The sequence below is a fragment of the Erinaceus europaeus genome, chromosome 13 (genome assembly GCF_950295315.1).
Source record: "Erinaceus europaeus chromosome 13, mEriEur2.1, whole genome shotgun sequence".
NCBI lineage: Eukaryota > Metazoa > Chordata > Mammalia > Eulipotyphla > Erinaceidae > Erinaceus > Erinaceus europaeus.
Window position 1 is genome coordinate 84,405,183 of NC_080174.1, and position 27,972 is coordinate 84,433,154.

General features: G+C 44.2%; 1 protein-coding gene across 1 annotated transcript in view; it reads right to left on the minus strand.

The window, feature by feature from the left end:
• The window catches only part of JAK1 (Janus kinase 1), a 153,187-nt gene that overhangs the window by 49,015 nt on the left and 76,200 nt on the right, over nucleotides 1-27,972 (minus strand). Inside the window, exons 2-5 of the mRNA XM_060206350.1 lie at nucleotides 16,843-16,923; nucleotides 12,178-12,376; nucleotides 6,243-6,366; nucleotides 1,168-1,321 (exon numbers count right to left, since the gene is read on the minus strand). Of these exons, the coding sequence (XP_060062333.1) occupies nucleotides 1,168-1,321; nucleotides 6,243-6,366; nucleotides 12,178-12,376; nucleotides 16,843-16,848 (483 nt within the window). The 5' untranslated portion in view covers nucleotides 16,849-16,923. The remainder of the gene's footprint in view (nucleotides 1-1,167; nucleotides 1,322-6,242; nucleotides 6,367-12,177; nucleotides 12,377-16,842; nucleotides 16,924-27,972) is intronic.

Sequence of the window (27,972 nt, forward strand, 5' to 3'; positions counted from 1 at the left end):
TAGTACGTTGTTGGTCTGCTTCTAATTCTGCTTCTAAGACCCCTTCTGTTTCACTGGTTTAATCCCCCCTGCTTAACACTGTATTCTATTTACATAACCACTGTTAACTAAGCACCACCCTGCCTGCAGGGCATTGGTTTAGTCCCCACTGGTTCATGATGTCTTTTTGCTTCGCCCCCTCTCGTAGTACACCCTGATTTGCATCAATCTCTTTTTGCTCCACCCTCTCTACGTCACATCCTGTTTCCACCCTACTTGGCAAATATATATATATATATATATATATATGTATATATATATATATATGTATATATATATATACATATATATATATATATATATGGACAGGATTGTGATTATAGTTTGGCTTAGATTCTGCTGTGTTCCACATGAATAAAGACTGAACTGCGTACCACTCAGCCATGAGTCTCTGGTCGTCTGTCTCCCACCCGCGAAGCTCGCCCAGCAGTACATAATAGATATTTTCAAGGTAAGTGAGGAAACTGATGCATTAAAGTTTTGTCTCAGATAACATAACTCCCATAATTCCAACTTGTGACTTTCTTCTCATGCCTAATCTTTCTACCTTCCCACCATCAGGACTCATAGAAGTCATCTCTTTCCTCCCCAAACACAAAACAGATCCTTTCGCAGTTCTGTGGAACTACAGCTTTCCAAACTTCCCTCTGCTCTCTGCCTAGGAGCTACTGCAAAGGAGAAGCAAAATGATATAGGTGAGAAGAATAACAAGGAGTAAGAGAGAAGAGGAGCCTGGAAACGCCCCCACACAGAGGAGAGCCAGCCACCTTCTCACTAAGACAAGGGCAGGTCTGGCAAGAAATGCCCCACAGAGCAGAACATCAGAAGCATCTCACCTGCCAGTGAGTTAAGCTACACGGGAAATGTGAGCTCACAGTGCCGTGCCTACCCCACGCATCCCGCTTTCTCCCGGGGACCGTACTTCTTTTTTTTTTTATTGGGGAATTAATGTTTACATTCAACAGTAAATACAATAGTTTATACATGCATAACATTCCCCAGTTTCCCATATAACAATACAACCCCCACTAGGTCCTCTGAATCCTTCTTGGACCTGTATTCTCCCCACCCACCCACCCCCACCCCAGAGTCCTTTACTTTGGTGCCATACAGGACCGTACTTCTTACCTGAGCAAACAGGTATTCTAGGGAGCTGGCATCAAGGAGAGGGGTTGCATCTGGGACTTTTTTTTTCTCGTAGCCATTCTTCTGCTTCTTTGGAGAATGTCTCCACACAGACTGCTCGTTTTCATTGGTCCCGTGCCAGTTGGTGAAATAGAACCTGGAAGGCAGTGAAATGCTGGTCGGTTGTGGGAAAGGGGACCTTGGGAGGCGTGAGAGAGGTGTCCTGGCTCTACCTCGTGTCATCAGGGCCAGAGGCTAAGCTTCCCTGAGAAGCAAGCAGACAGACAAACCTTTCATCTGTTGTTTCATTGTCTGCAGGATCCTTTTTTCTCATTCTTTCTTTTTAAAAAATTTTTATTTATAAAAAAGGAAACACTGACAAAAAACATAAGATAAGAGGGGTACAACTCCACACAATTCCCACCACCAGAACTCCGTATTCCATCCCCTCCCCTGATAGCTTTCCTAGTCTTTATCCCTCTGGGAGTATGGACCCAGAGTGCCACCTCAGCATGCTGTACTTCAGACTGTGCCCAGAGACGTCAGGCATGGAATGCCAACCTCACAGCCTCATTACTTGGGTGAGCCCTTTCCTTTCATAATATTCTCTAACTCCATTTCAGATGGTTCACTTCCTGACAAAGTCCCAAAATCTAGATATAGACCAGGTCCCATGAGATAGGGCGTATGTTCACATGTATCCATAAACTAGGGCAAAATATATACCTGAAAGCAAAAGTGCACAATAGTCTGCAGTGAGTCAGTATATGCAGCAAGCAAGTAGAAAGACCTAAAAAGACACCATCAAGTTCCTAATGAAATAGTGTCTACTTAGACTTGATACCCTCCTCACCTACTTCCTATTACACTTCCCTCACTCACTCCGAAGCCAACCTTATCAAAGCAAGGACTGCAAAAGCTGAATAAGGGCAAAAGACTGGCATACTTTAATGATGACTCTTTAGTCACTATCAGGCCACCCCCTCAGCTGGGGCCCTAGTCGGGGAGTCCTGAGATTCCCAAATAGACATGATGGGCCTAGACCTTGAATAAGTCCCTCTCTCCATTGTTACCGGTCATCTCTATCAGGAACAACACAATAGACCCCTTTCTTTTCATTCTTACAAGTACCCTGTGGGAACAGTGTTCTGCCAAACCTGGTCTATGGCTCAGGGAGGTAAAATGACTTCCTGAAGATCACGCAGATAGCTCCTCTGACTATCCACTACATCTTAATGGGGGGAAATGCTGGCTAGAACCAGATGCAAGCTTGGAAACTCTCTTCATCTGCAACATTGTCACCCGGCTCAGCTTGGTGTTTGTTTGTTTTTTAATGGTTTGTGAAATTCACTTGATTAGAGAAAATTAATTAGTTTATTGCCACCAGGGTTATCACTGGGGCTCAGTACTGGCACCACAAGTCCATGGCTCCTGGCAGCCATTTTTTCTTTCTTTCTTTCTTTATTTATTTTGCCTCCAGGGTTATCGGTGGGGCTCAGTGCCTGGACTGCAAATCCACTGCTCCTAGAGGCCATCTTTCCCATTTTGTTGCCCTTGTTGTTGCTGGATAGGACAGAGAGAAATGGAGAGAGGACGGGAAGACAGAGAGGGGGACAGAAAGACAGACACCTGCAGACCTGCTTCACTGCTTGAGAAGGGACCGCCCCCCCAGAGGTGGGGAGCCGGGGGCTCGAACTGGGATCCTTGTGCATGTTCTTGCACTTCACACTATGTGCGCTTAACCTGCTGCGCTACCGCCTGGCCCTTTCTACTATATTTTTATTTGACTGGGCAAAGAGAAATCGAGAGGGGAGGGGAGACAGAGGGAGACAGAAAGACACCTGCAGACCTGTTTCATCACTCATGAAGCGTCCTCCCTGCAGGTGGGCAGTGGGGGCTCACACCCGCATCCCTGTGTGCTGAACTGAGTGCACCCCTGCCTTGCCCCAGAGAATTTTTGTTCTCAGAAAGGGGGTGAAAATATGCTTGTCTGACATTAAGGTATCTTATTAAACACACGACTATCAGCATTCCTGTGTAAGACTAGGAAATTATAAGAGTATTCCCCAAAATAGAACTTGGACTCTACAGACACCGTCCTCACCATTTATTTTCACATCACACCTCCTTTAGTGAGATTATGAGGTTTCACTTATTTTTGTCGTTTGTTGTAATACAAATGTTGTAGCTTTAAAGTGGGATCTCCTGCCTGCCCTCCCGCCCCCAAGTTCAAAGAGTGTGTGGTAACAGAACAGTCTCCTGTTGAACCCAATGTCAGGTACAAAGTCAAGGTGCCAAAAAGGAAGCAACTGTGTATTTCCTGGCAACTAACAGAAACTAGGGAGCAGGCAGAACAGCTCTCAATTGTGAGACATTCGTACCACCTCAAAGCCGATTCTAGTGTGCACCAGATGATTCACAGGGTACATACTTCTCTCTGGGGACATAAAGCCCTCTTACACCCATCAAGCCTACCAAAAAAAAAAATCTTAAGAGTTGAATTAGGTAAGATCAAGTTGTTTGTTTCTCCCCCTCCCCCACCAAATCCAAATTCTACCATTGTAGATTCTGAACCAAATGGAAGGACCTAAAGAGAAATAGAAGTTGGAGACAGATTCCCCTTCCTGGTCTGCAGGCCACCTGTGTGGATGCTTTTATCTCACAGCCAAGCCCCAGGTCACAGAGAGCTAGATCACACTTTGAAAAACCATTCCAAATATAGTCAGAAGGTGCCTATGGGTGGGGTAGCTACTTCTTTTTATGTAGGGTGTGAAATCTGGCACAGGCTTGCACTTTTCTTAAGGTGAGATTTTGGGTGAGGGCACAAAAGAGGAAAAGTCAGTCCTAGGATGATTACCAAGAAAAAGTAGATCTCATTCAGATCCTGCTTAAAAACAAAACAAAACAAAACAACAACAACAAAACCCCAAGCCAGTCTAGAATGGGAACAGCTCTACAAACTTCTAAAGAGAAACAGCCGCTAACATACTCCAGAGAGTCAGTCAGATTATCAGGGCTTGACCAAGAGATTCCAATATTCCACTAACAGTGAGCTAATCTACTGGCAGTTGTATTTACCGAGATTTATAAGCTCCCCTGCTAAACGCAGACATGAACAAACACACGTTCAATTCTAGCTATAGATCAAATATGCTCACTAACTTCAGGAACTAATAGCTATGCTGTACTCATTGTCTATGCCACCTAGGAAGATGCAGCGGTGTTGGTCATTACGCCAGGTCCCCTGCATTGCTTGTTGCTGTGGTCTATTTACATAATCACAGTTTTGCCTGAGACCCGCCCTGCCTGCAGGGTATTGGTTTAATCCCCACTGCTTAGAACCTTGGCAAAAGCTGCTATGGAAGCTTTCTACGGCTCTTTTCTTCTCTCCACCCCCTCTCCTAGCCATTTCCTTTTCTGACCTGCCACTTCCGTTTCAAAAGATATAAAGGCAAAAGTTTTTCTCTGATCAACAAAGGCATTGTATTGCGTTCCCGCTCGGCTATGAGTTCCTCGTCTCTCTCTCTCCTGCGACACTAGCCCAGTACAGCGGCATTTCAGAAATCTATGGTATGGAAGGAAAGGCGTGTACCCATCGGAAAGAAAACCCTCAAGAAGTGTATCAAAACATCGAGAGGTTCTGGGATAAGACTTGCGGTGGTCTATCTCTAACTGCCTCAACTGTAACATTCATTTAAAAACAAGGGCAACAGAAGATAATGAATAAATAAATAAAATATTTTTTAAAAAAGAATTCTATTTTATCCTGTCATGGCCTAGTGCATATATATGTACAAACTCTCAAAAAGAAACATTAAAGTAGCTAAACAGCCATTACAGAAGCCAGACCTTCCACCTTCTGCTCCCACAATGCCCCTGGGTCCATACTCCCAGAGGGATAAAGAATAGGAAAGCTATCAGGGGAGGGGACGGGATACAGAGTTCTGGTGGTGGGAATTGTGTGGAGCTGTACCCCTCTTATCCTTTGGTTTTTGTCAGTGTTTCCTTTTTTATAAATAAAATTAGAAATAATAAATAAATAAGAAAAAAAAAAAGGATGCACATAGTGGCCAGGAAAATGGTACTGCAGCTAACGTACAGAACTCAAATGCACACGGTCCTCAGTTTGCACCTCATATGCAGTCTCTCATCTCTCTCTCACACACACTGTAGCCCAGGAGATAGTGCAGTGGTTTCCCTGTTGGACGTAAAAGGATACGGTCCTGAGTTCAATCTTAAGCATCTCATGTGCTGGAGTGAGGTTCTAATTCTTCTCCTCTTAAATAAATAAATAAACAGCCTTTAGGTCCATGATTAGTCAACAGTTTGTTTGGCTTTGTATGTTAACTCTCTTTTCAGCCACCGGGTTCCAGATGCTAACATGATGCCGACCAGACTTCCTGGGACAGAAGACCCCACCAATGTGTCCTGGAGCCCTGCTTCCCCAGAGCCCCACCCTACTAGGGAACGAGAGAGGCAGACTGGGAGTATGGACTGACCAGTCCCATGTTCAGCAGGGAAGGAATTATAGAAGCCAGACCTTCCACCTTCTGCACCCATAATGCCCCTGGGTCCATGCTCCCAGAGGGATAAAGACTAGGAAAGCTGTCAGGGGAGGGATGGGATACGGAACTCTGGTGATGGGAACTGTGTGGAGTTGTACCCCTCTTATCCTATGGTCTTGTGGATGTTTTTTATTATTATTATTTTTTAAAAATACATTTTAAAATAAATAAATAAAATAGCTAAATGATCTAGTGACAATTCACTAAATTCGCAACCATGATTCATTACTTGAAAAAAGAAAAAAAAAAAATCTCTACCATAGGATATTAATTCTATAATGATAATACCCTCTACATCATAAAAATTGCTTTTTTTTCCCTCACTATCGCTGTAGCAAAGGAAGTTCTAAGTTATATTCCAAATGCTAGATTTCTCTTGTGCATATAGGTAGACATTCAACTTACAAAAATTACTATCATCTTTACTGGCACGAGGCTTAGGGACCCAAGCTAACCATGGTCCCTCCCCACATCAGGGAGTCAGATAGGCACCGTCACATCTCTTGCCCCTACCTCATCCGATAATGCAGTCGGAGACACGTTTTGTCGTCAACGGTGATGGTTCGGTTAGGAGCGTACCAGAGCTTGGTGCTATCATCATAGAGAGCAAAGAGGTTGTGACACAGAGGAGAAATGCCTGTGGAAAAAGCAAACAGACAAACAAACATACACATATACATCAGAAAATTAAAGGCAAATACATTTGGCTGTTTGCAAAATATATACAAAGAGACGAGGAATTCTCTCATCCGAAAAAACCGCCTAGGTCGTGTGACATGAGAGGCAGTGCGGTGTGGCAGATCCCATGCTAGACTTACAAGCGTGAGGTCCTGCGTTCAGTCCTCCACGCAGCACACCAGAGTGAGGCTCTCTGGTGCCTCTCTGCTCTCTCTCATAAAATAAAGCTTTAAAACATATATAGTCAAGGTCACATCTGCTTCCTTTTAGGGTACAACTTCCAACTCTGTTAGTCAGGCAGGTTTTGTTTGTTGTTGTTGTTGTTTGGCTGTTTATTTAATTTCTTTATTGGGAGATTAATGGTGTACAGTCGACAGTTAAATACAAGTTTGTACGTGCATAACATTTCCCAGTTTTCCACATAACAATTCACCCCCCCACTAAGTCCTCCTCTGCCGGGTATCTGTTCCAGGACCTGAGCCCTCCCTTCCACCCCAGAGTCTTTTACTTCAGTACAGTGCACCCATACTCAGGCAGTCTTAATCCTGATGATCAGTAACTGTGCTCCCTCAGGAATAGGAACAGCAAACCAGACCAAAGACACTTCAAACTGACAATCTAATGACTGTTCTTACTAAGGTGTCCATAGCAGAGTCTTCCTACGTCCTTCTTCAATAAAAATAAAGAGGAGGCTGGGTGATGGCACACCTGGTTGAGCACACGTTACAAAAATAAAGGAAAAGATCATCTGAGAGGTTCTCAGATCCAACCTAGTGTGCACCCATGTGAATTATAGTGAAAAACATCTTTAGAGGGGGCTGGGTGGTAGCACAGCGGGTTAATAGCACATGGCGCAGAGCGCAAGGACCGGCGTAAGGACCCCGGTTCGAGCCCCCGGCTCCCCACCTGCAGGGGAGTTGCTTCACAGGCGGTAAAGCAGGTCTGCAGGTGTCTGTCTTTCTCTCCCCCTCTGTCTTCCCCTCCTCTCTCCATTTCTCTCTGTCCTATCCAACAATAACGACAACAATAATATTAACAACAACGATAGACAACAAGGGCAACAAAAAGGGAAAAAATGGCCTCCAGGAGCAGTGGATTCGTAGTGCAGACACTGAGCCCCAGCAATAACCCTGGAGGCAAAAAAAAAAAAATCTTTAGAGTTGGGAAATTCCCAGTCTATCTCTGACAGAAATTATGTAAATAATTTTTTACACACTGATTATACATTAACCATATAATGAGGTTCCTAGAAATAGCACATGACGTGTGTGTGTGTGTGTGTGTGTGTAAGAATAAATAACCTAAGTGATTTTTTTTGTCAGTGATTACAAACTATTACCATTAATAACAAATATACTTTTTATGAATATTTTTCAGTATTTGGCCCCCTAGTTCCTCCTGCAGGGGGGCTCGCTTCACAAGCAGTGAAGCAGGTCTGCAGGTGTCTCTGTCTCTCCCTCTCTCTCTCAATTTCTCTCTGTCCTATCCAATAAAATGGGAAAAAAAGAAGGGAAAAAAAAGCTGCCAGGAGCGGTGGATTCATAGTGCAGGCACTGAGCCCATGATAACCCTGGAGACAAATATATATATTTCAGTATTCTGTATAGTTATATCTTTATTAGTATCCAACTAACAAGATACATGTTTCAAAAAGCTGGTCTAAAGGTGTCCCCTTGCTTCCTACCCCACAAAGTGCCTTCTTCAATCCAAGAGGAATCAGGAAAATACCTTTCCATTCACTTCAGAGTCCATGCTTCAAATCACACAGATGTGTAATCTGATAGTATGGGGATAATGGCTGCCACTCAATACTTATTACTGATATTTTTCAGGCCTCAAATTAAGATACAGTGAACTTAAGCGACTGAAAGGGGGAGGTGTAAGAATATGAGGTAACCAACAAGTTCCCCAAATCAGCTACTGACAGGAACCCTCAGTGACCTTACTCAACTCGGCAGAGACTCACTCCAATGCACACAGAAATTTGCACCTCAGACATCACTTACTAATAATAATGAGGCTCTAAAAATCTGTGGTGTTCTGTATTCATGTACCTTAAAATCAGAAAAACTGGGAGCCAGGTGGTGGCACAGCGGGTTAATCACACATGGCGCAAAGTGCATGGACCGGCATCAGGATCCCGGTTCGAGCCCCCAGCTCCACACCTATAGGGGGTTTGCTTTACAGGTGGTGAAGCAGGTCTGCAGGTGTCTTATTTTTCTCTCCCCCTCTCTGTCTTCCTCTCCTCTCTCCATTTCTCTCTGTCCTATCCAACGACAGCAATAACAACAACAACAACGATGATAAACAAGGGCAACAAAAAAGGGGGGGGAATCAGAAAAACGTTTGCAATATTCCCCCAAATTGGTTAGAAAAACAGTGTACTCGTTCTTTCCAAGTTGGGCTTAGGAAATGATGTCCCAATTTGACAGAATCTGAGCCCAGAGTTGTAGGGGATCAAGTGGTAGTGTCTCTCCTCTGACCCACAGGGTCTCTCATCTCTTCCAGAAACAGTTTCTTGAGCTCCTAGTAAATTGCAGCCAACCAACTTTGCGCAAATAATCCTTATCAGTGAACTGGAATGGACAGTTGTTGTACTGGTGGCAAGAAACTTGACTAAGAGAATAAACCAGATCTCAAGGGAAAGAAAAAAGGCAGCACATTAAACATGTTTTAGAAAAACTAAAGTCCAAACAACAAAATAGACCCCTTTGTGGGCCCCATATGACCTTGCCCTCAACTTGGATCAACAATGGTAGAGAATGTTCCATCCTCCGAAGGGAGGATGGACAACATACTCTATGCTCCACCTGAGGAAGGTGGGTCCTGAAATTGGGGCAGCTTGGAACGTTCCTAGTCATGACCACAGAATGTGAGCTCAGATCTAGAGGGATGCAGAGGTCACATAGGCTCCTAAGCTGAATATGGGCCCCAGACCAAATCAAATTGATGGAGTTTACAGTCAACAATATCTATACAACTTTCCCATATTCGGGAGCTACTCTCTTCCCTGATCCAGATTTCTGGTCCTTTTTCTAGCCATGATATCATCTCCCCAGACAATAACTTGGATCCACTGGCATATTAGATTTCAGGCTCAGGGGCAAAAAAAAAAAAAAAAAAAAAAGGAAAAAAAAACTAGTATAGCCACAGGCCCTTTGGAATATAACTAAAACATGCCTACTAGCTTTCCACAAAATGGAGGACCCCCCCCCCCCCGACTCTTCATATGCACTATTCCAGCCCTTAGGTCCATAATTAGTCAACAATTTGTTTGGCTTTGTATGTTAGCTCTCTTGTCAGCCACCAGGTTCCAGATGCTAGCATGATGCCGACCAGACTTCCCTAGACAGACAACCCCACCAATGTGTCCTGGAGCTCCGATTCCCCAGAACCTCACCCCACTAGGGAAAGAGAGAGGCAGTCTGGGAGTATGGATCGACCTGTCAAAGCCCATGTTCAGCGGGGAAGCAATTACAGAAGCCAGACCTTCCACCTTCTGCATCCCACAATGACCTTGGGTCCATACTCCCAGAGGGATAAAGAATAGGAAAGCTATCAGGGGAGGGGATGGGATACAGAGATCTATCTGGTGGTGGGAGTTGTGTGAAGATGTACCCCTCTTATCCTATGGTTTTGTCAAGGTTTCCTTTTTAATAATTAAAAATTAAAAAAGAAAAGAAAAGAAAAGAAAAAACAAATTCCATCAGGTCTGTTGCTAATCTTGTAATCATAAAGCTTCTAATGCCAATTCCTCGTGTACTTTGCTTTGTACAACAATCCGTCACCCAGCCACTTTACGCCAGCATGGCGCTGAGGGAGAGTTCCCTAACAGCCTCACCTTCTCTCCTCTCATTGGAATTCTAAGACTGAAAAAAAAAAGCACTTCAGGCAAGAAGATATAGATCACGGAGAAAGAGAACTTTCTCAACAATTACAAACAAGGTAGGTGATTCCTGAAGTAATCACACTCTCCCCACAGAGCTGCTCTGAAGGCTCCGGAAGGTTATGAGTAAGGATCTGGGCATGTAACTCAGTCATAAAGCACATGATTTGCCTGTATAAGGCCCTGGGTTCTATTCCTGGCACCCAAAACAACAATAAAAATAATAATAAATAAAGTGTGTACTATACTATCTGCCATTATAGTTAATGATCACAAAATGCTTTTTTTATTAATTAAATGTGATTGGCACATATTTTAAGTATATTTTACTAAAGTATAATTACTTGAATTGGAATGTACTTACAGAGTTGTGTGGTCACCACCATAATCTAAGTGAATCTGACCTTTAAGTTGCTATGACTTAACTTTGTTATTAAATAAACACAGGCAAAAACTTGAGTGACCCGGAGTTTAAAAGATAACTAAAAGGGCTTTGTTTTTGTTAGTCATTCTGTTTTCCAACCTTCTGAGGGTGATAGGTTAACCTCAATAAGACAATCTGAGAGGGGGAGAGAGAGAGAGAGAGAGAGAGAGAGAGAGAGAGAGAGAAACAGAGTCAGAGACACCATGTTGTTCACAGTTCTTTTTACAACTTGGAGACCTGACCAAACCAACAAGCAACACCTAACTCCCCTCTTCAATTCAACTTCAAGGTGTAGGCACTGGGGGGGGGGGGGGGGGGCAGGATATGGCCCATTTCAAGAAGGCAGGCTATAAAGACAGAAGGATGCATCGAAGTTTTCAGAAGGTGTTTCAAATAATTACTAAGAAATGCCACTTGAGAGGCTGGGTGGTGAGACACTGGGTTAAACACACATAGTACAGAGCATACTGACCCACGCAAGGATCTGGTTTGAGCCCCCTGGTTCCGCACCTGCAGTGGGCTCCTTCTACAGCTAGTGTAGCAAGTCTACAGGTGTCTTTCTGTTTCTCTCGCTCTCTATTCCCCGCCCCTCAATTTCTCTTTGTCTTATCCAATAAAAATGAAAATTGGCTGCTAGGAGCAGTGGGTTTGGAGTGCAGGCACTGAGCCCAATCAATAACCCTGAAGGCAAAAAAAAAAAAAAGTGCCCTACCAAATTAGAGATACTACGACCATGACACCACTCCGACTTCCCTGGGCAGATGACCTCACCAATGTGTCCTAGAGCCCTGCTTCCCCAGAGCCCTGCCCCAGTAGGGAAAGAGAGAGACAGGCTGGGGGTATGGATTGACCTGCCAAAACCCATGCCCAGCAGAGAAGTGATTACAGAAGCCAGACCTCCCACCTTCTGCATCCTATAATGATCTTCCCAGAGGGATAAAGAACAGGAAAGCTTCCAATGGAGGGGATGGGATACAGAACTCTGGTGGCGGGAATTGTGTAGAATTATACCCCTCTTGTTCTACGGTCTTGTTGAGTATTATTAAATCAATAAAATAAAAAGGGGAAAAAGAAAAAGAAACACCACTTAATGAGCCTGTAACTTTGAGTTGGGTGTTTTATTCAGCACCAATATTATTCTAACTTCAAAGATCTGGGAGGTATAAAAACTGAGCCTCTCTGGAAGATGAGTCCCATCCCTGGGCATCCCACAGTTCATTACTGATGGAAGAAATCCAGTACATTTTGATGAAGAGAGCTGAAAAAAGTGAAACGCTTCAGAATTAAAATACTCCTAAGGTGATGTGCAAGTCCGTGACTACAGTGGGAAGAATCCCTTACCCCCCAGAGCTCACGATTCTGTTTTTTCACAGGAGTAACGAGGGGTCGACACTTGGATCTGCCTCTGGAGTGCTGTGAACCCACAACCTGCCCAGGCCCTGGGCGGCTCCGGTACTCACTGCATTTCTGTGCGGCCTTCACGCACAGCTCCTCCGCCGTGTAGTCTCCGTTGCCCAGCCGGAGGGGCTCCTTATCGGGCAGATAAAAGAACACTTCCACTCCTGGCTCCGGGGCCTCCGGATTCACCTCTGTCTTCTTGGAGCTCCTCATTTTAGCACAGAAAGCCATGGCATTGCAGTCTTCTTTTATATTTAGATACTGCGGTAGAGGAAGGAGAGGCGACGTGGTCATTCCATGCTACTGAAAGTTCAGGCAGTAAGAGATTACTAGGAAGGTAAGCTAACACCTGTGCCGTGGCAGTGGGCTGTTTCTTTTTGAATGTGTTTTGATAGAACAGAGAGAAATTGAGAGAGGGGAAGGGATGACAGAGAGTTGGAGAAAGAGAGACACCTGCAGCGCTGCTTCAACTCGTCAAGCTCCCCTCCTGCAGGTGAAGACCGGGGCTTCGAGCCCAGGGATGTGTGCATACCACCAGGCATGCCCCTGCCCGGTCTCCAGCTCTAGTGTATGCTTAGTATGGCTTCTCATGGTATTGGGTGAGTGCCTCTCCCTGACCATTTCCTCTCTGAAAAACAGATGTGTATTGAGCAAATGAGAGGTGAGACTACAGGGGGGTGGGGAGGGGGAAGATCAGTTATGCACACTAAAATCAGACAAGTCTCAAATTTATCGGAATAATGTTAAGAAGACACGGCCTAAACTGGTTTCGTCAGTCAGAACACAAGGTGTAGTTGAAAGAGGCTGATCATTCTGGAACCACTGATGTTGATGTTGTTATAGCTGTTGCCACCTCTACTGGAGTCCTTTTTTTTTTTTTCCGCCTCCAGGGTTATTGCTGGCACTCAGTGCCTGTACCATGAATCCACTGCTTCTGGATACTAGTTTTTTTTTCCCTTTTTGTTGTTATTTTATCCTTGTTGTTGTTGTTGTTGTTGATGTCGTTGTTGGATAGGACAGAGAGAAATGGAGAGAGGAGGGGAAGACAGGGGTAGAGAAAGATAGACATCTGCAGACCTGCTTCATCGCCTGTGAAGCGACTCCCCTGCAAGTGGGGAGCCGGGGACTCCAACCGGGATCCTTATGCTGGTCCTTGTGCTTTGAGCCATGTGTGCTTAACCCGCTGCGCTACTGCCCGGCCCCCCACTACTGAAGTCTTTTTAACAGAGAAGAACAGAGACACACAGAGAGGAGAGACACACCCTCACTACCCCCATGGCCAGGCGGGAGAACAGGCCACACTTCATGGGCACAGAATGGCAGTTGAGAGTCTGGCTCTAAAAGGTCAGAGTTTGCTGGGGAGGACCTGGCCGGAGTCTCACTCAGAAGTGTGGGGCTGGTCCGAGCACCAGAAGTAGGTGCTGTGTGTGGCAGTAGAGGGAGTGTGAGTGCTAAGCTATCTCCCCGTCTCTTGGTCTATCTGTTCTGTTCTCTCTCTCTCTCTCTCTCTCTCTCTCTGTGAATGAAAAAAGTAGCCTGCAGAAGTGAAATCATGTATGTGTAAGGCCACAGTATTAAAAAAAGGGGGGGGGGGTCGGGCGGTAGCACAGCAGGTTAAGCACAGGTGGCGCAAAGAATAAGGATCCCAGTTTGAGCCCCCGGCTCCCCACCTGCAGGGGAGTCACTTCACAGGCGGTGAAGCAGGTCTGCAGGTGTCTGTCTTTCTCTCCCCCCGTCTTCCCCTCCTCTCTCCATTTCTCTCTGTCCTATCCAACAACAACAATAATAATAACTACAACAATAAAACAACAAGGGCAACAAAAAGGGAAAATAAATATTTTTTTAAAAAAGAGGACAACAAGGATCAAAGAATCCACCTCTGATAAAGGACAACGCTATGGTTTCTTTCTCCCGCTCTTCCCTATAGCAAGTGGCCTATAATCAACTGTTTCCACTTGCCTCCCGCCTGACAAGCCAACCTCCATGTGGCCATTGAATCAATGGTCCTGTAACACTCCAGAAATCCCAGATACTCTGCACTGTGTACAGGTTAAGTCTCGGCCTGGACACCAGAAGTCCTTCATCACTAGGCTGCCAGTTTCGCCAGTCTCCTTTCCTGTCATTCCAGACTCTCGTTTGTCTCTTGCTTGAAAAACCACAAAGCGACCGCGGTCCTCACCACTTGACCTGCTTCATGCCGCTGCTGCTGCTTTTGTTTGTTAGTTTGTCTTTTCCTTTCTCTCACCTTCCTATCTTTGCTCACACTGATGTCTCTGCTAGAAACACCTTTCCAGGCTAACTTCAACTTTCAGGAAGTCTTCTCTGAACCTCCACACCATTCCCCCAAGTTGAGTGCCCTTCCCCCAAATTTACCATAATGGAGTGTGACCATTTTAAGTATGTGTTTGGCCCTCTCTCTCTCTCTCTCTCTCTCTCTCCCTCTCTCTCTCTCTCTCCCTCCCTCCCTCTCCCTCTCTGTTCCTTCCTTCCTTCCTCTTTCCTTTCCTTCCTTCCTCCTCCTCTTCTCCTCTTTCTCTCTCTCTCTCTGTCTCTCTCTCTCCCCCTCTCTCTCCCCCTCTCCCTCTCCCTCTCCCTTTCCCCCTCTCCCTCTCCCTCTCCCTCTCTCTCTCCCTCTCCCTTTCCCTCTCCGTCTCTCTCTCCCTCTCCCTATCCCTATCCCTATCCCTCTCCCTGCCTGTGTGTCTGTCTGTCTGTCTAAAGCTGATGCGTTCCTTCTGGGCAAAGGCTGACACTCATTTGTATATCTAGTACCTAGCACAGACGCTGATGATGAATGTTTACAGACAGACCCAAGGAAGTCTCCCCAGTCAAAGCAAGTCATAAAGGGTGGGCAACAGCCTCAGCTCTCTTCACCAAATCCACAAGCTGAGTCTGCTAGCTGTCACGCTGAGGTGAAATAAGGAATACAATCCAGGTGTGCTTGCATACTAAAAACTGACAAATGCTTAATTTATTCTTTTTCATCTCTAAAATAAATCTAAAACTCAGGATGGTCCAGAAACCAAGCTTATAAGTTGATAGTCAGATGAACTAGAAAGTAAAATGATTTTAAAACCTGCTATCAAGCCCGAACTCCACCTCACAATAGGAAACAGAGGAGAACTGGTTTAATATAAGATGAACCTGTTTATGAAATTTCATACAGGCAAAGCAAAGAAATAAATATACCTTTTCACCTTGAAGTGTAATCAAGCAAGCATACAAATTATATACACAAAGATGTAATATCTGTATAAAATGAATGTGGTACCACCCCTGCATTTCCTCTCCTGGGGATAGACCCTAAGGAACCCAACACACCCATCCAAAAAAGATGAGTGTAGACCTATGCTCATAGCAGCACAATTTGTAATAGCCAAAACCTGGAAGCAACCCAGGTGTCTGTCCAACAACAGATGAGTGGCTGAGCAAGCTGTGGTCTATATACACAATGGAATACTACTCAGCTATTAAAAATGGTGACTTCACCATTTTTAGCCCATTTGGATGGAGCCTGAAGAAGTCATGTTAAGTGAAACAAGTCAGAAACAGAAGGATGAATATGGGATGATCTCACTCTCAGGGAGAAGTTGAAAAACAAGATCAGAAGGGAAAACACTAAGCAGGACTTGGATTGGAGTTGATGTACTGCACCAAGTAAAAGCCTCTGGGGTGGGTGGGGGAGAGGGTTCAGGTCCTGGAACAGGATGGCAGAGGAGGACCTGTGGGGGCTGTATTTTATGCATGTGCAAACTACTGCACTTTACTGTTGACGGTAAAAATTCAATCCCCCAATAAAGAAATTTTTTTAAATGTGGTAACACACACAAAAATGCAACCCACAACGCCTAATAAGAAAGGCCTTACTCTCATGTTCAGCAGGGAAGCAATTACAGAAGCCAGACCTTCCACCTTCTGCATCCCACAATGACCTTTGGATCCATACTCCCAGAGGGATTAAAGAATAGGAAAGCTATCAGGGGAGAGGAAGGGATATGGAGTTCTGGTGGTGGGAATTGTGTGGAGTTGTACCCCTCTCATCCTCTGGTCATCTCAGTGTTTCCTTTTTATAAATATAAAATAAAAATAAAATAAAGGTCTTACTAAATCAAACGAGGTTTATGGAGCAAAAGAACATTTTGCACCACTGAAAAGGATGCCGTAAAGCTAAGTGAGTCAACACTGATGTCATAGGTGACATGTTGCAAAGTGGAATGCTTGTGTGTTACATCAATATTATGATCCTTTCGGCTACCCACATGATCTAGAACAATCTACAGTAATTGTTAACAATGAATATCTGCTAGGGACTAGAAAGGAACTTTAACTTGTACTTTATGTTGTCTATACCGTATTCTTGGGACGTTCCTTAAACCAGCAAATTGAACCTTTGCGCACATAGTACTGAGCACAAGGACCTTGGTTCAGGCTCCCACTCCCCTCCTACAGCCGGGAAACTTCACGAGAAGTGAAGCGGTCCTGCAGGTATCCTTCTCTCTCCCTCTCTGTCTGCCTCTACCCTTTCAGTTTCCTTTTGTCCTATTCAATAAAAAGCAAGAAGTGGTCACCGGGAGCAAAGGATTCACAGTCCCGCCAATGAGCCCCACCAATCACCTCAGAGGCAAAAAATAAATAAAAATAAAAAATTAAAACCCAGTGATAATGCTGTGGTTAGAGGCCCATTTCACCACTATGTTTTTCTTTTTTAAATATGAAAATACACATACCTGCATTTATTCAGCTGTGCAGTATGCCCCCAAAATCAGACTGGATTTTCTGCTCCACTTTCCAAAGCCTGTTCAGTGCTGAACCTAGAGACAAAAGGTAAAGAAAACCGTTGCAGAGATGAGTGCATCAGAAAACAACAGGACACTTCGCTTAAGGCTGCAGCCCAGAGCATCAGCGGCCAGGAGAATGCACTGGGAGGAGGGAGGTGAAATTAAAGATTAGACTCATGAGGACAGAGAGGCCTCTTAGGGTGTGGGGGTAAACATCAGGAAGATGGCTTGAAGAAAAGAAGTGAGGGCACTCTGGCTTCCTGGGGTTGAGTGCCTTGTCCACCTTGAGTGGAGGGAGTGAAGACCGTGTAATTGAAACCCATGGTACTTTTTTCCGTTGACACCCTCTCTCCAGAGGCTGGGAACAATAGCTTAGGCTGTCTTAAATTGTGGGCTTTTATTCCCCATTTCCATTTCCTTTAGAATGACACTCCTCCCAATCCGGTCTGCCCCTGGATTTTTTTTTTTTTTTTTGCCTCTAGGGTTATCGCTGGGGCTTGGTGCCTGCACTACAAATCCACTGCTCCTGGAGGCCATTTTCTCCATTTTGTTGTTGTTATTGCTATTGTTGTTGTTATTACGTTTGTTGCATAGGACAGAGAGAAATGGAGAGAGGAAGCGAAGACAGAGAGGGAGAGAGAAAGACAAGACACCAGCAGACCTGCTTCACTGCCTGTGAAGCGACCCCCCTGTAGGTGGGGAGCCAGGGGCTCGAACCAGCATCCTTGTGTGCTTAACATGTTGCACTACCACCTGGTCCCCTCTGGCTTCACTTTAATGGTGGGAGGGTGAGGGCATGGGAATACATCTTGGTTACTGGCGTGGAGATCTGCTCCACCATGGGCAGGGGTAGATAGCATAATGGCTCTGCAGAGACTCTCCTGCCTGAGGCTCCAAAGTCACACAGCAAAGCAACAAAGCAGAACACTACCCAAGTAAGCTATGTTGCTGGGCCTATTCCTTTTTTAATATACACATATATATATGTATGTATGTATGTATGTATTTATTATTGGATAGCGACAGGGAGAAATTGTGAGGGGAGGGGGAGGTAGAAAAGGTAAGAAAAGACACCTGCAGTCCTGCTTCACCACTTGTGAAGCTTTCCCCCTGCAGGTGTCTTGAACCTGAGACTTTGAGCACTGTAATGTGCATGCTTAACCAGGTGTGCCACCGCCTGTCCCCCCCCCATCCTTCCTTTTTAATTTAATATAATCAGCTGTTCTACCTATGTGGACAGATACCAACTCTGTATCAAGACAGTCATGTAAAGTCAGTTAACTGGTAACAATGCCCTGTTTCAGCTCAAAAGCAAGATTTCAAATATTACATTTAGGAGACGCACTCATTCCGATACGTACAGTGGGGCACTATTTTTTTCCTTTCTAGCCAGAGCACTTATGGCAGTGTGTGTGTGTGTGGGGGGGGGGGGGGTTGAACCTGGGACTTCAGAGCCTCAGCCATGAGAGTCTCTTTGCATAACCATTATGCTATCTACCCCCGCCCATTGTGGGGTATATTTTCATGCCAGATCATTAGATCACTAGACCCCAATAAAGAACAAAACTGGTATGGAGGAGGGCCAGGCAGCAGCACACCGGGTGAAACACAAAGTATGAAGAGCCGGGAAGAGCGGGGGTCGGAAGGTAGTGCAGCGGGTTAAGCACAAGGACCAGTGGAAGGATCCCGGTTCAAGCCCCCGGCTCCCCACCTGAGGGGAGTCACTTCACAGGCAGTGAAGCAGATCTGCAGGTGTCTATCTTTCTCTTCCCCCTCTCTGTTTCTCTCTGTCCTATCCAACAACAAGGACATCAATAACAACAATAATAATAACTACAACAATAAAACAAGGGCAACAAAAGGGAATCAATAAATGTTTTTTAAAAAAAAGAACTCGAAAAGAGTTAATATGCACCATCAGATTACATCTGTGTAATTTGTAAATGAAAAAATGAAACATGAAAAAAGCATTTACAGATTACTGTACTATTCTCAGGTTTCGACAGAAGATTTTTAAGAATCAGAGTGAAGTCACTAATATTATTCTCTCTCTTTTTGTTTGAAGGGGGTGGTGGTCACCTTTAAGACTTCACCACTTTGAGCTGGCTTTTTCGGATAGAAATAGAGAAGCAGAAAGAAGGGGGGGGCGGGGGACGACAAACCACAGTACCTAAGCCTCCTTCAGTGCTTGAACCGGGTCGACCACATGGCAAAGAAGTGCACTAGCCAAGTGAGCCATTTTGCAGGTCCTAAGTCTCTACTACTCTTCCAGAACAAGGATTCTCTAAAAAGTCATAATACCTGGGGGCTGGGTGGTGGCGACTCACCTGGGAGAAAGCGTGTTACAAGGAGCAGTGCAGGCGGCCCTCTCCCTCTCTTCCTCGTCTCTCTGATTTCTGTCTCTATCCAATAAATACTAAATCATTTTCTAAGAAGTTGTAACCTGGAAGAGTTTATTTTCTTTATTCTTGCTCTAATGCAGGCAGCACTGTACTGCAATCACAATGTAGTTGATTTTTCAAACTGATGTCCAATATTACTGAACAGGGTAGTGAAAAGGTCGATTCATGATGACTAGACTAAGATTAAACTCTCTAAGAAAGCAAAATAGCAACAGAGAGAGAGAGAGAGAGAGAGAGTGTGTGCGTGCGTGTGTGCATGCGTGCGCATGTATGAAAAAAAAAAGAGGGGAAGGAAAGAGAGAACCAGAGCATCAGTTTGGCATATGCAGCACCAGAGGTCGAACTTAGGACCTCATGCTTGAGGGTCCAGCACTTAATCCACTGTGTCAATTCCTGAGTGGGATAACAGAATTTCTAAACAATACGCGTTTACTAGAATGCTTTTGTGTTGATTCAATAATAAAATACCTGTTTTCAGAGAACTGACGTCCTAGTGATGCAAGTTTAGACATATAAATATGCTGGACACCATTCTAGATCTAAGACTGATGATACACATTCTATGAAATGACAACTGTGCTCTTTTCAGATGACAAGCATGTTTATGTAGTACAATAGCATTTGTGTGGTGGCTTAACTCAAATAACATTTCTTTCAAAACACACTGAATATTCTCTAGACAATTAACTTTAGAGCAGGTTAAAAAAAAGTTTATAAAGACTTAGAATAATTCCTAGAAATCGAGTCAAACTTCTTACTAAAAGATACAGAAAGAAAGTCACTGATGTTAGCAGGAAATATCACAATATGCATTTTAAAATAACATGATTCATTTGGTTCTATTTCCAATTCAAATGACTACCAAGAAACAAACAAAAACAGAGAGAGAGAGACAGAGAGAGAGAAGGCTAAAACAGCAACCCCAATTTTTTTTTCATAATAATAGTGAACTCTTCTGCCTTATTTATAAAGTTTCAAGGACTGGATAGAAACTTGTTGTTGTTTGTTTTTTTAAATGGTTACTTTTGTGGGTCAATGTGACATATGTTGCTTAGCATAAAAATAGGAGCATGTTATAGGTTTTCTCAAATTTTTTCATTTACAAAATTCTTATGCCAGACACAAAAATATCTGATACTTTCTGAATGGGGGGGGGGGGTGTCAAAACACAATCCTTTGAGTATCAACAAAGACTAGCTGCAGTAGATGAAATATCACAACCATTTTCCAAGGTACAAAATTCCAGAGATGTATATGAAGGCTCTGGAGAACCCTTAAAATTTCAAGGCTATTTATTGAAATACAGGTATCTATGTAAGGGAAGGACACACAATTTAAGTTTAGATAGTGTTAATATTCACAAATAAGATTACCAGAATGTGACTGCTCTTGGTCCAAGTACACTGTTAGATTTATATAGTAAAAACAGACTGGGTGCTGGTTAAAATTATTAAGAGCCAAAATAAAGTATTTTAAATATCTATTTCTTTTAATGAAAAATATCATGTTTTGTTGAGTCATTTCATGTAAAGGGAAGAGAATTTTTCCCCTTGAACTAGAAAATATAAAATGTTGACAAATGGCTGAACTTAAAAAAAAAAAAAAAAAAAAGCTAAGAAAATCCATAATTTAAAAAACATGCGAAGGGCCTAAGAGCTAATACAATGGTAGCCACAGGCCTTGTATCTGGGAGGTTCCAGCTTCAATCCCCAGCGCCACCACATGCTAGAGCTGAGGACATTCTAGTCAAACTAAAAAACTAAGCCCTCTGCACCCCCCACCCACCAAAAAAAAAAAAATCTTCCGGAGGTTTTTATCAAATGACACACACGCCTTTTTTTAAAGGTTGGAACTTGCTCAGAAAGGTGTTTGATGCTAAAGCAATATAATCGTGGAGACTTTCTGGCAGAGGACTGGAATAGGTTCTAGACTTAGTCTAGAACAAAATAAATATAGGCTCTCCTGGTTACAAATCAAAATTCTACTTCGTAAAACAAAGATGACACCGCAGATGGACTTAGTCTAGAACAAAATAAATATAGGCTCTCCTGGTTACAAATCAAAATTCTACTTCGTAAAACAAAGATGACACCGCAGATGGAGCGACACACATCCCTAAACCTCAGTGGTGGGTGAATAGGTATAGGTCATTTCATTCACCAACACAATTGCACATATGGATACAGTGTTTAACTTGCAAAGCTTTAGGAGTTACAAAAGTTAATGGCTACAAAGTGGGTAACAGTTTAACAGACACCAAACATTCTTAATTTGGTTGTAATTTCTTGAACTGCTTAAAGCTTGAAGAAATTCAGTTCCAGACAGGAGGAGGGGGCACCAACGCCTCCTGACAACATATGTATTTGCAACACCCCGTGCGTGGAGCTGAGCACTTGCACTTAATCCTCGTTAAAAAAAAAAAAAGCAGGGATAGTTTTAAGTCAACGAGTAGGAATGCTAGCAGTCAGACATGGGAATGCTTTGCTTCCAAAGACCCCAACACATCCTGAGGGGGAAAAAAGTGTTCTGAGATGCCCACAACCACCAACACAACTATATTCCTCTGGCTCAATTAATCTAGTATTCACCTAATTAGTCATTAATTAAAAAAAAAAAAAAAAAGACTTAAAAGTACCCTGGTCTTGCTTGAGCTCTAGCCCGTGATGAACACACTACCCTGATACCACTTCCGAGGCTGTGGGAAAGACAGCTCTGATGCCCCTGGCAGAGGCCCACCCACACAGCTCTTGGAAACCTGACACAGAATCAAGCATCCCAGCTTCCCTGTCAGCCACATCCCCGAGGGGCTGGCTGCACACGCCAAGAGCCTGGGAAGTGGCCCGGGTGTCTGTTCCTGGTACTCCCGCCACCTTCGCTGTGACTGGATTTCAACATCGCAAGATGCCACGTGCAGCAGATGGATTCAAGCCAAAAGCAAAGTGTGATCTAAATACAGAATCACAGAATCGGCTTCTTTTCTTTCTCGCCCCTGCCCCCCTCCCCGTCAGAAAGCCAAGAATTATGGCTTTTCTATATGCCTCTCCTGCCATTCAGAATAACTCACTTCCAGGAATGTTCCAGAATCGTAAGTGCTGCTTCACTTACAATAAATTTCCAGGGAGGATCCAACAATCAATGCCAATTCGATAAGTCCGGGGGCTTTCTGCACAGCTCCCCATCAGTTTGCTTTCCCTGAGAGATGATCTCTGGTTAAAATATATAGTACTTTGCTTAATTAAAGCCAGTGTTTCCTACCAGCCAAATTACATAAAGATTCTCTGCTGTCTTTCTTTCCTTCTTCTCTTATCACGAATACGTCTACAATGGTATTTAAAGAACACGGAATATACGACGAAAAACATGGGGTGGGGAGCAGGGGGGGAGTGGGGGGAGACATGAGAAAAAACTGCCTCTGTTCACATTGTCCGCATTTCAATCATTCATTCCTAAAATATGTGCTAAGCTTGTATACCATCACAGCAAAAAAACCTTTGCGTTTATACTGTGTTTGGTAGCTAAAAAAGAACTTTCACACTCGAACCACATTTGAGTCTCACGGCCCCTCTGAGAGATGAGAAGGTTCAGCTGGAGACGTTCCCACGGCAAGGCGTCAAGGCGAGGCCCAAGGCGCAGCCAGGGTTCCAGCCCCGCTTCCCTTTCCCGTTTGCCACACTGTTTTGGATCACGGCGCCAGGCTGTGGATGAGTCGGAAGAGATAGGTGCTCACGATTTAAAATCTGAGTCCGGAAAGCCCTTGCCATCTATTCACAGTTGGCAAGATAAACACACATACGTGAAAAACCTCAAGAAGGCAAGAGTGGGAGGGATACTGAGAGACAGATGGTAAAAGATGGTAAGAAGCCCGGAGAAAGGCTGTGCAGGGATCAGGAGAGGGAAGCAGAGGACAGACGGGAAAGGAGAGGTGTTGCAGCTCCGCACAGGGACCGTGAGACTTGGATGTGCAAGAGGGAATAAGCAGATCAGGAGGTGATCTACCAGGCAGGGCCCAGAGGGTAATGTTGACGAGACCCCTTCTTCTTCCTGGAGGAGGCAGGAGCAAGCCCACCATCAGACTGGGGGCTGGGTGGTGGTGCACCTGGTTGAGCACTCATCTTACAGTGTGCAAGGACCAGGGTTCCAAGCCCCCGTCCCCACCTTTAGGGGAAAAGTTTTGAGTGGTAAAGCAGCGTTGCAGATGTCTCTCTCCCTGTCTGTCAACCCCTTCCCTCTCGATGTCTGGTTGTTTCTTTTCAAGAAATAAAGATGGAAGGAAGGAAGGAAGGAAGGAAGGAAGGAAGGAAGGAAGGAAGGAAGGAAGGAGGCGGGGAGGAAGGGGGGTGGAGAGATAACATAACAGTTATGCAAAGAGATTCTCATGCCTTAGTTACCAAAGGTCCCAAGTTCAATCTGCAACACCACCATAAGCCAGAGCTGAGCAGTGCTCTGGTAAAAATAAATAAATCAATCTTTAAAAGAAAGGAAACAAGGAAGGAAGGGGGAAGGAAAGAAGGGAAAGGGAGGAAGAAAAGAAAAGAAAAGAAAAGGGAAATAATCACTGTTTCAAAATAAGGTAAGAATACAAGAAGTAAAGCATGCTGAGGTGGCACTCGTTGCGTTGATTAGGTTGGGATCGGCGGGTGCAGTATTATTTGATATGCATTGAGAGAAGCATGCAGGAAAGTGGGCCCCACCCTAAGGTTCCAGGACTGGGGGAAATATAGGCTCTATAGTGGAAATGTGAGGTTCCTGCTGACTTAGGGTTCAAGAAGACAATAGATAGTTATTGTTATAATCATATTATTTGGTAATTGGGTTAACTTTGAAAAATCCCTTTGTTAGGATTTGTTGTATAATACCTAACATCACCATAATTTATGTCCTTTGACATTATTTTTATATAGCTGTGCCACCAGTTGCTTCTGTTCTTCCTGGTCTAGGCTTTTGAGAGAGTCAACATATCAAAGACTCAGCCTATGTACTTCAGACTGTGTTCAGTGACTTCAGGTGTGGAATGACAACCCTTCAGCTTCATTACTCGGGTGAGACCTTTCCTTTCATAGTATTCTCTAATTCCATTCCAGGCGGTTCACTTAATTACAAAGTCCCAAAACCTAGATATAGACCAGGTCCCATGAGATACAGCATATGTTCACACGTATCCATAAACTAGGGCAAAATATATTCCTGAAAGCAAAAGTACACAATAGTCTCCAGTGAGTAACCCCCCAACACTTCACCTGCACTATTCCAGCCTTCAGGTCCATAATGGTTCAACAATTTGTTTGGCTTTGTATGTTAACTCTCTTTTCAGCCACCAGGTTCCAGATGCCAGCATGATACCTACCAGACTGGACAGATGACCTCCACCAATGTGTCCTGGAGCTCCGCTTCCCCACTAGGGAAAGAGAGAGACAGGCTGAGAGTATGGATCGACCTGTCAACGCCCATGTTCAGTGGGGAAGCAATTACAGAAGCCAGACCTTCCACCCTCTGCACCCCACAACGACCCTGGGTCCATACTCCCAGAGGATTAAAGAATAGGAAAGCTATCAGGGGAGGAGATGGGATACAGAGATCTATCTGGTGGTGGGAATTGTGTGGAGCTGTACCCCTCTTATCCTATGGTTTTGTTAATGTCTCCTTTTTAAAATAAAAATAAAACAAAACAAAACAAAATTAAATTAAAGAAAAAAGAGAGAATACAGAAGCAGGAGGAATTCTCATGGTCCAGTAGAAGGACAGCAGCAGAACACAGAGCCTGTGTGTGTCAGATCCCGAGTTGGAACCCTGGCAACACATAGGTCACAGTCTTGATCTGGTCTTTCTTCTCTCTCTCTCGTTAATGGGTTTTTTTTTTTTATCTCAAAGGGGAAAAAAAGACAGGAAAGGAAAGGAGAGGGGAATGGAGGGGAGAGGAATGGAGGGGAGGGGAGGGGAGGGGAGGGGAGGAGAGGAGGGGGGAGAGGAGAGGAGGGGAGAGGAGGGGAGAGGAAAAGGAGAGGCCTCATACATAGTCCCCTCATCTCCCCCTAACCAAGAACCTAGGATCAGTGCAGCTTTCCAACAGCCTGGCAGCCAAGTTTTCAACCTTCCACTGCAGGCCACGTCCCTCAGTGAGCCCTAGCTGTGCAGGAAGGGGGGGAGGGGGGATGCTCTGCCCTAAAGCAGGAGACGTGATCGCTGGGCCAAGACTTCATCCAGGGCACCGAGTGCCCTGCCCCTCTCTTTCTCCACTTGTGCCAGCTGTCGCCCGCGTCAGCAAGAATCCAGAAAGGACTATGCCAGCGTCTCACATCTTGGGAGTGTCTGCAACAAACAGCTCTTCACATCTTTTCAGCCATGATCCACAATAAGACATGTATTTTCTAGTGTGTGTGTGTGTGTGTGTGTGTGTGTGTAACAAAAATAAGTTTCGTGGAAAGACGGCCGTACTACATGTAACTCACTCCAGTATCTTCTACCCCATACACTTTCTCTTTATTGTTAAACAGAACATTTTTAAATAACTTAAACAAGACCCGCACAGATTTCACAGTATGCTGACAAGTCAGTCTGAAAAGTGCTGGCTGGCTTCAAGGGCTTAACAAGATTACCAATTACATTTTCTTGATACTCACGGTTTATATTTAATATGTATACCTTCTCTAGCTGAACATCAAACACTGAGATCTACTTATCTGGATTTGCTTTAACTACTTACAAGCAGTAAAATTATGCATAAGTCACAGTGAGGTCTAGGAAAGACAGACAGACACACACACACTGTACTGCCAAGTCAAGACTGTGACTTGGTAATCAGACCTGACTGTCAAACATAAAACATAACCCCATAAGCAAAGATCATGTTCAGAGAAGGTGTGAGGTGGGGCTGGTGTCCAGTCCAGATTATTTTCAGGGAAAACCAGTGTGGTGGTTAACTGTTCAGGTCAAGAAGAACTGAACCAGAACCCTGATCCTATCACTTAATAGCTGAACTGAAGTCACCTTTTATCTTCCTTTGATTACTTTGTACTTGAGAATTAAGCAAGATACAAACGGGATGAGAACAGAAGCTGACTGGCGGGCACATTCCAAACAATAGAAACGTGGATAACAAAGAGAGAGAGAGACAGAGAAAGAGAGAGAGAGAGAGAGAGAGAGACAGGAAGGAAACCCCTTTGGGAATTGAATAAGGTTTGTACCAGAAACATATGAGTAAAGTTGGAACTAGTTTAGAGTAAATGTCCTACTGAGGAATCTGGACTTTCCTTTGAAAAGACATCCCCCAAGGACATCTAAATGCCCACTTGATAAGACTTCCTCAGAAATAAACCACCACAACAACAACAAAAAAAGCTGATTGTGAAAGTGTGGCTATGTGAGAATTAAGGATTCTTCAGCACCAGGTCATGATGAGAAAGGCACGGGACACTAGAAATTCAGTTATGGAAAAATAATAAGTCTCCTTTTAAAAATATTTTACAGAGGCTGGGCAGATAGTCTAATTATGCAAAAAGAGGCACCAATATACCAGGTCCAATGTCCAACACTGCCATAAACAAACCAGAACTTGGCAGCTCTGAAGTTTATAGACAATGCAGCACTGTAAAAACAAACTATCTTTTCACAGCATTAAAGAAAAAGCTGACTATGAAAATATTTTAAATGAATCAACTAGTCCTTGCTGGGCAGGCAATACAAACAGAGATTTTAAACCTTCTCCCCACTGTAAATGGTCCTGAAGAATAAAAAAAAAAAAATGAGCTGAGCAGATTGCCTCAAATACGGCTGCAGGTAGGAGCCAGTTTGGAAATTTGTCTGAGAACATCCACAATCTTGTTCCGACTTGTAGATACACACACACACACACACACACACACACACACACACACACACACACACACACACGGGGAGGGAGGGAGGGAGGGAGGGAGGGAGGGACAGAGAGAGAGAGAGAGAGAGAGAGAGAGAGAGGAATTTCTTGCTTTAAAATGAGATGCTAGTGGTCCAGGAGGTGGCGCAGTGATAAAGCCTTGGACTCTCAAGCGTGAGGTCCTGAGTTCGAATCCCAGCAGCACATGTGCCAGAGTGATGTCTGGTTCTTTCTCTCTCCTCTTATCTTTCTCATAAATAAATAAAATCTTTTTTTAAAAAATGAGCCGCTAGACTTTCTTCTGCAGAATCATACTGCAGATGAATCAGAAGGAAACTTTCCCTCAGCTCTGGAATGCTCTGCTATTCCTCTTGGCTGCAGGGTCTGGCAGGGACATTTCCCAACACCACTGGGGAGATGCCATTCTGCTCCTGGTGACTCATCCTCCTCTACTCTACAGGTGCTGTCTGAGAGAGGGGTCTGTGGAGCTGCCCTTGGGAGTCACTCGGAATTCTATTTGTAACATGGGAACTCGGAGTCACAAATAGGCAGCCTGAAGGCCATCTTATTCCTCAGGAGAATCGTTCACAGTGTTGTTTCCCTATTATCCAGAATCCGGTGTTCTAGACTGATGGGCATAAGGTAGCCGTGTTCCTGGGGATCTAAATATAGATGGATGTTCAAAAATAGAGTTAGATGGAATTCAGAGAAGCATATCAGATCTTCCTGGGCCTTAGCCTAATGGCTTTTTTTTTAACATTTTTTTTTTAAAGATCTTACTTATTTATGAGAAAGACAGGAGGAAAGAGAAAGAACCAGACATCA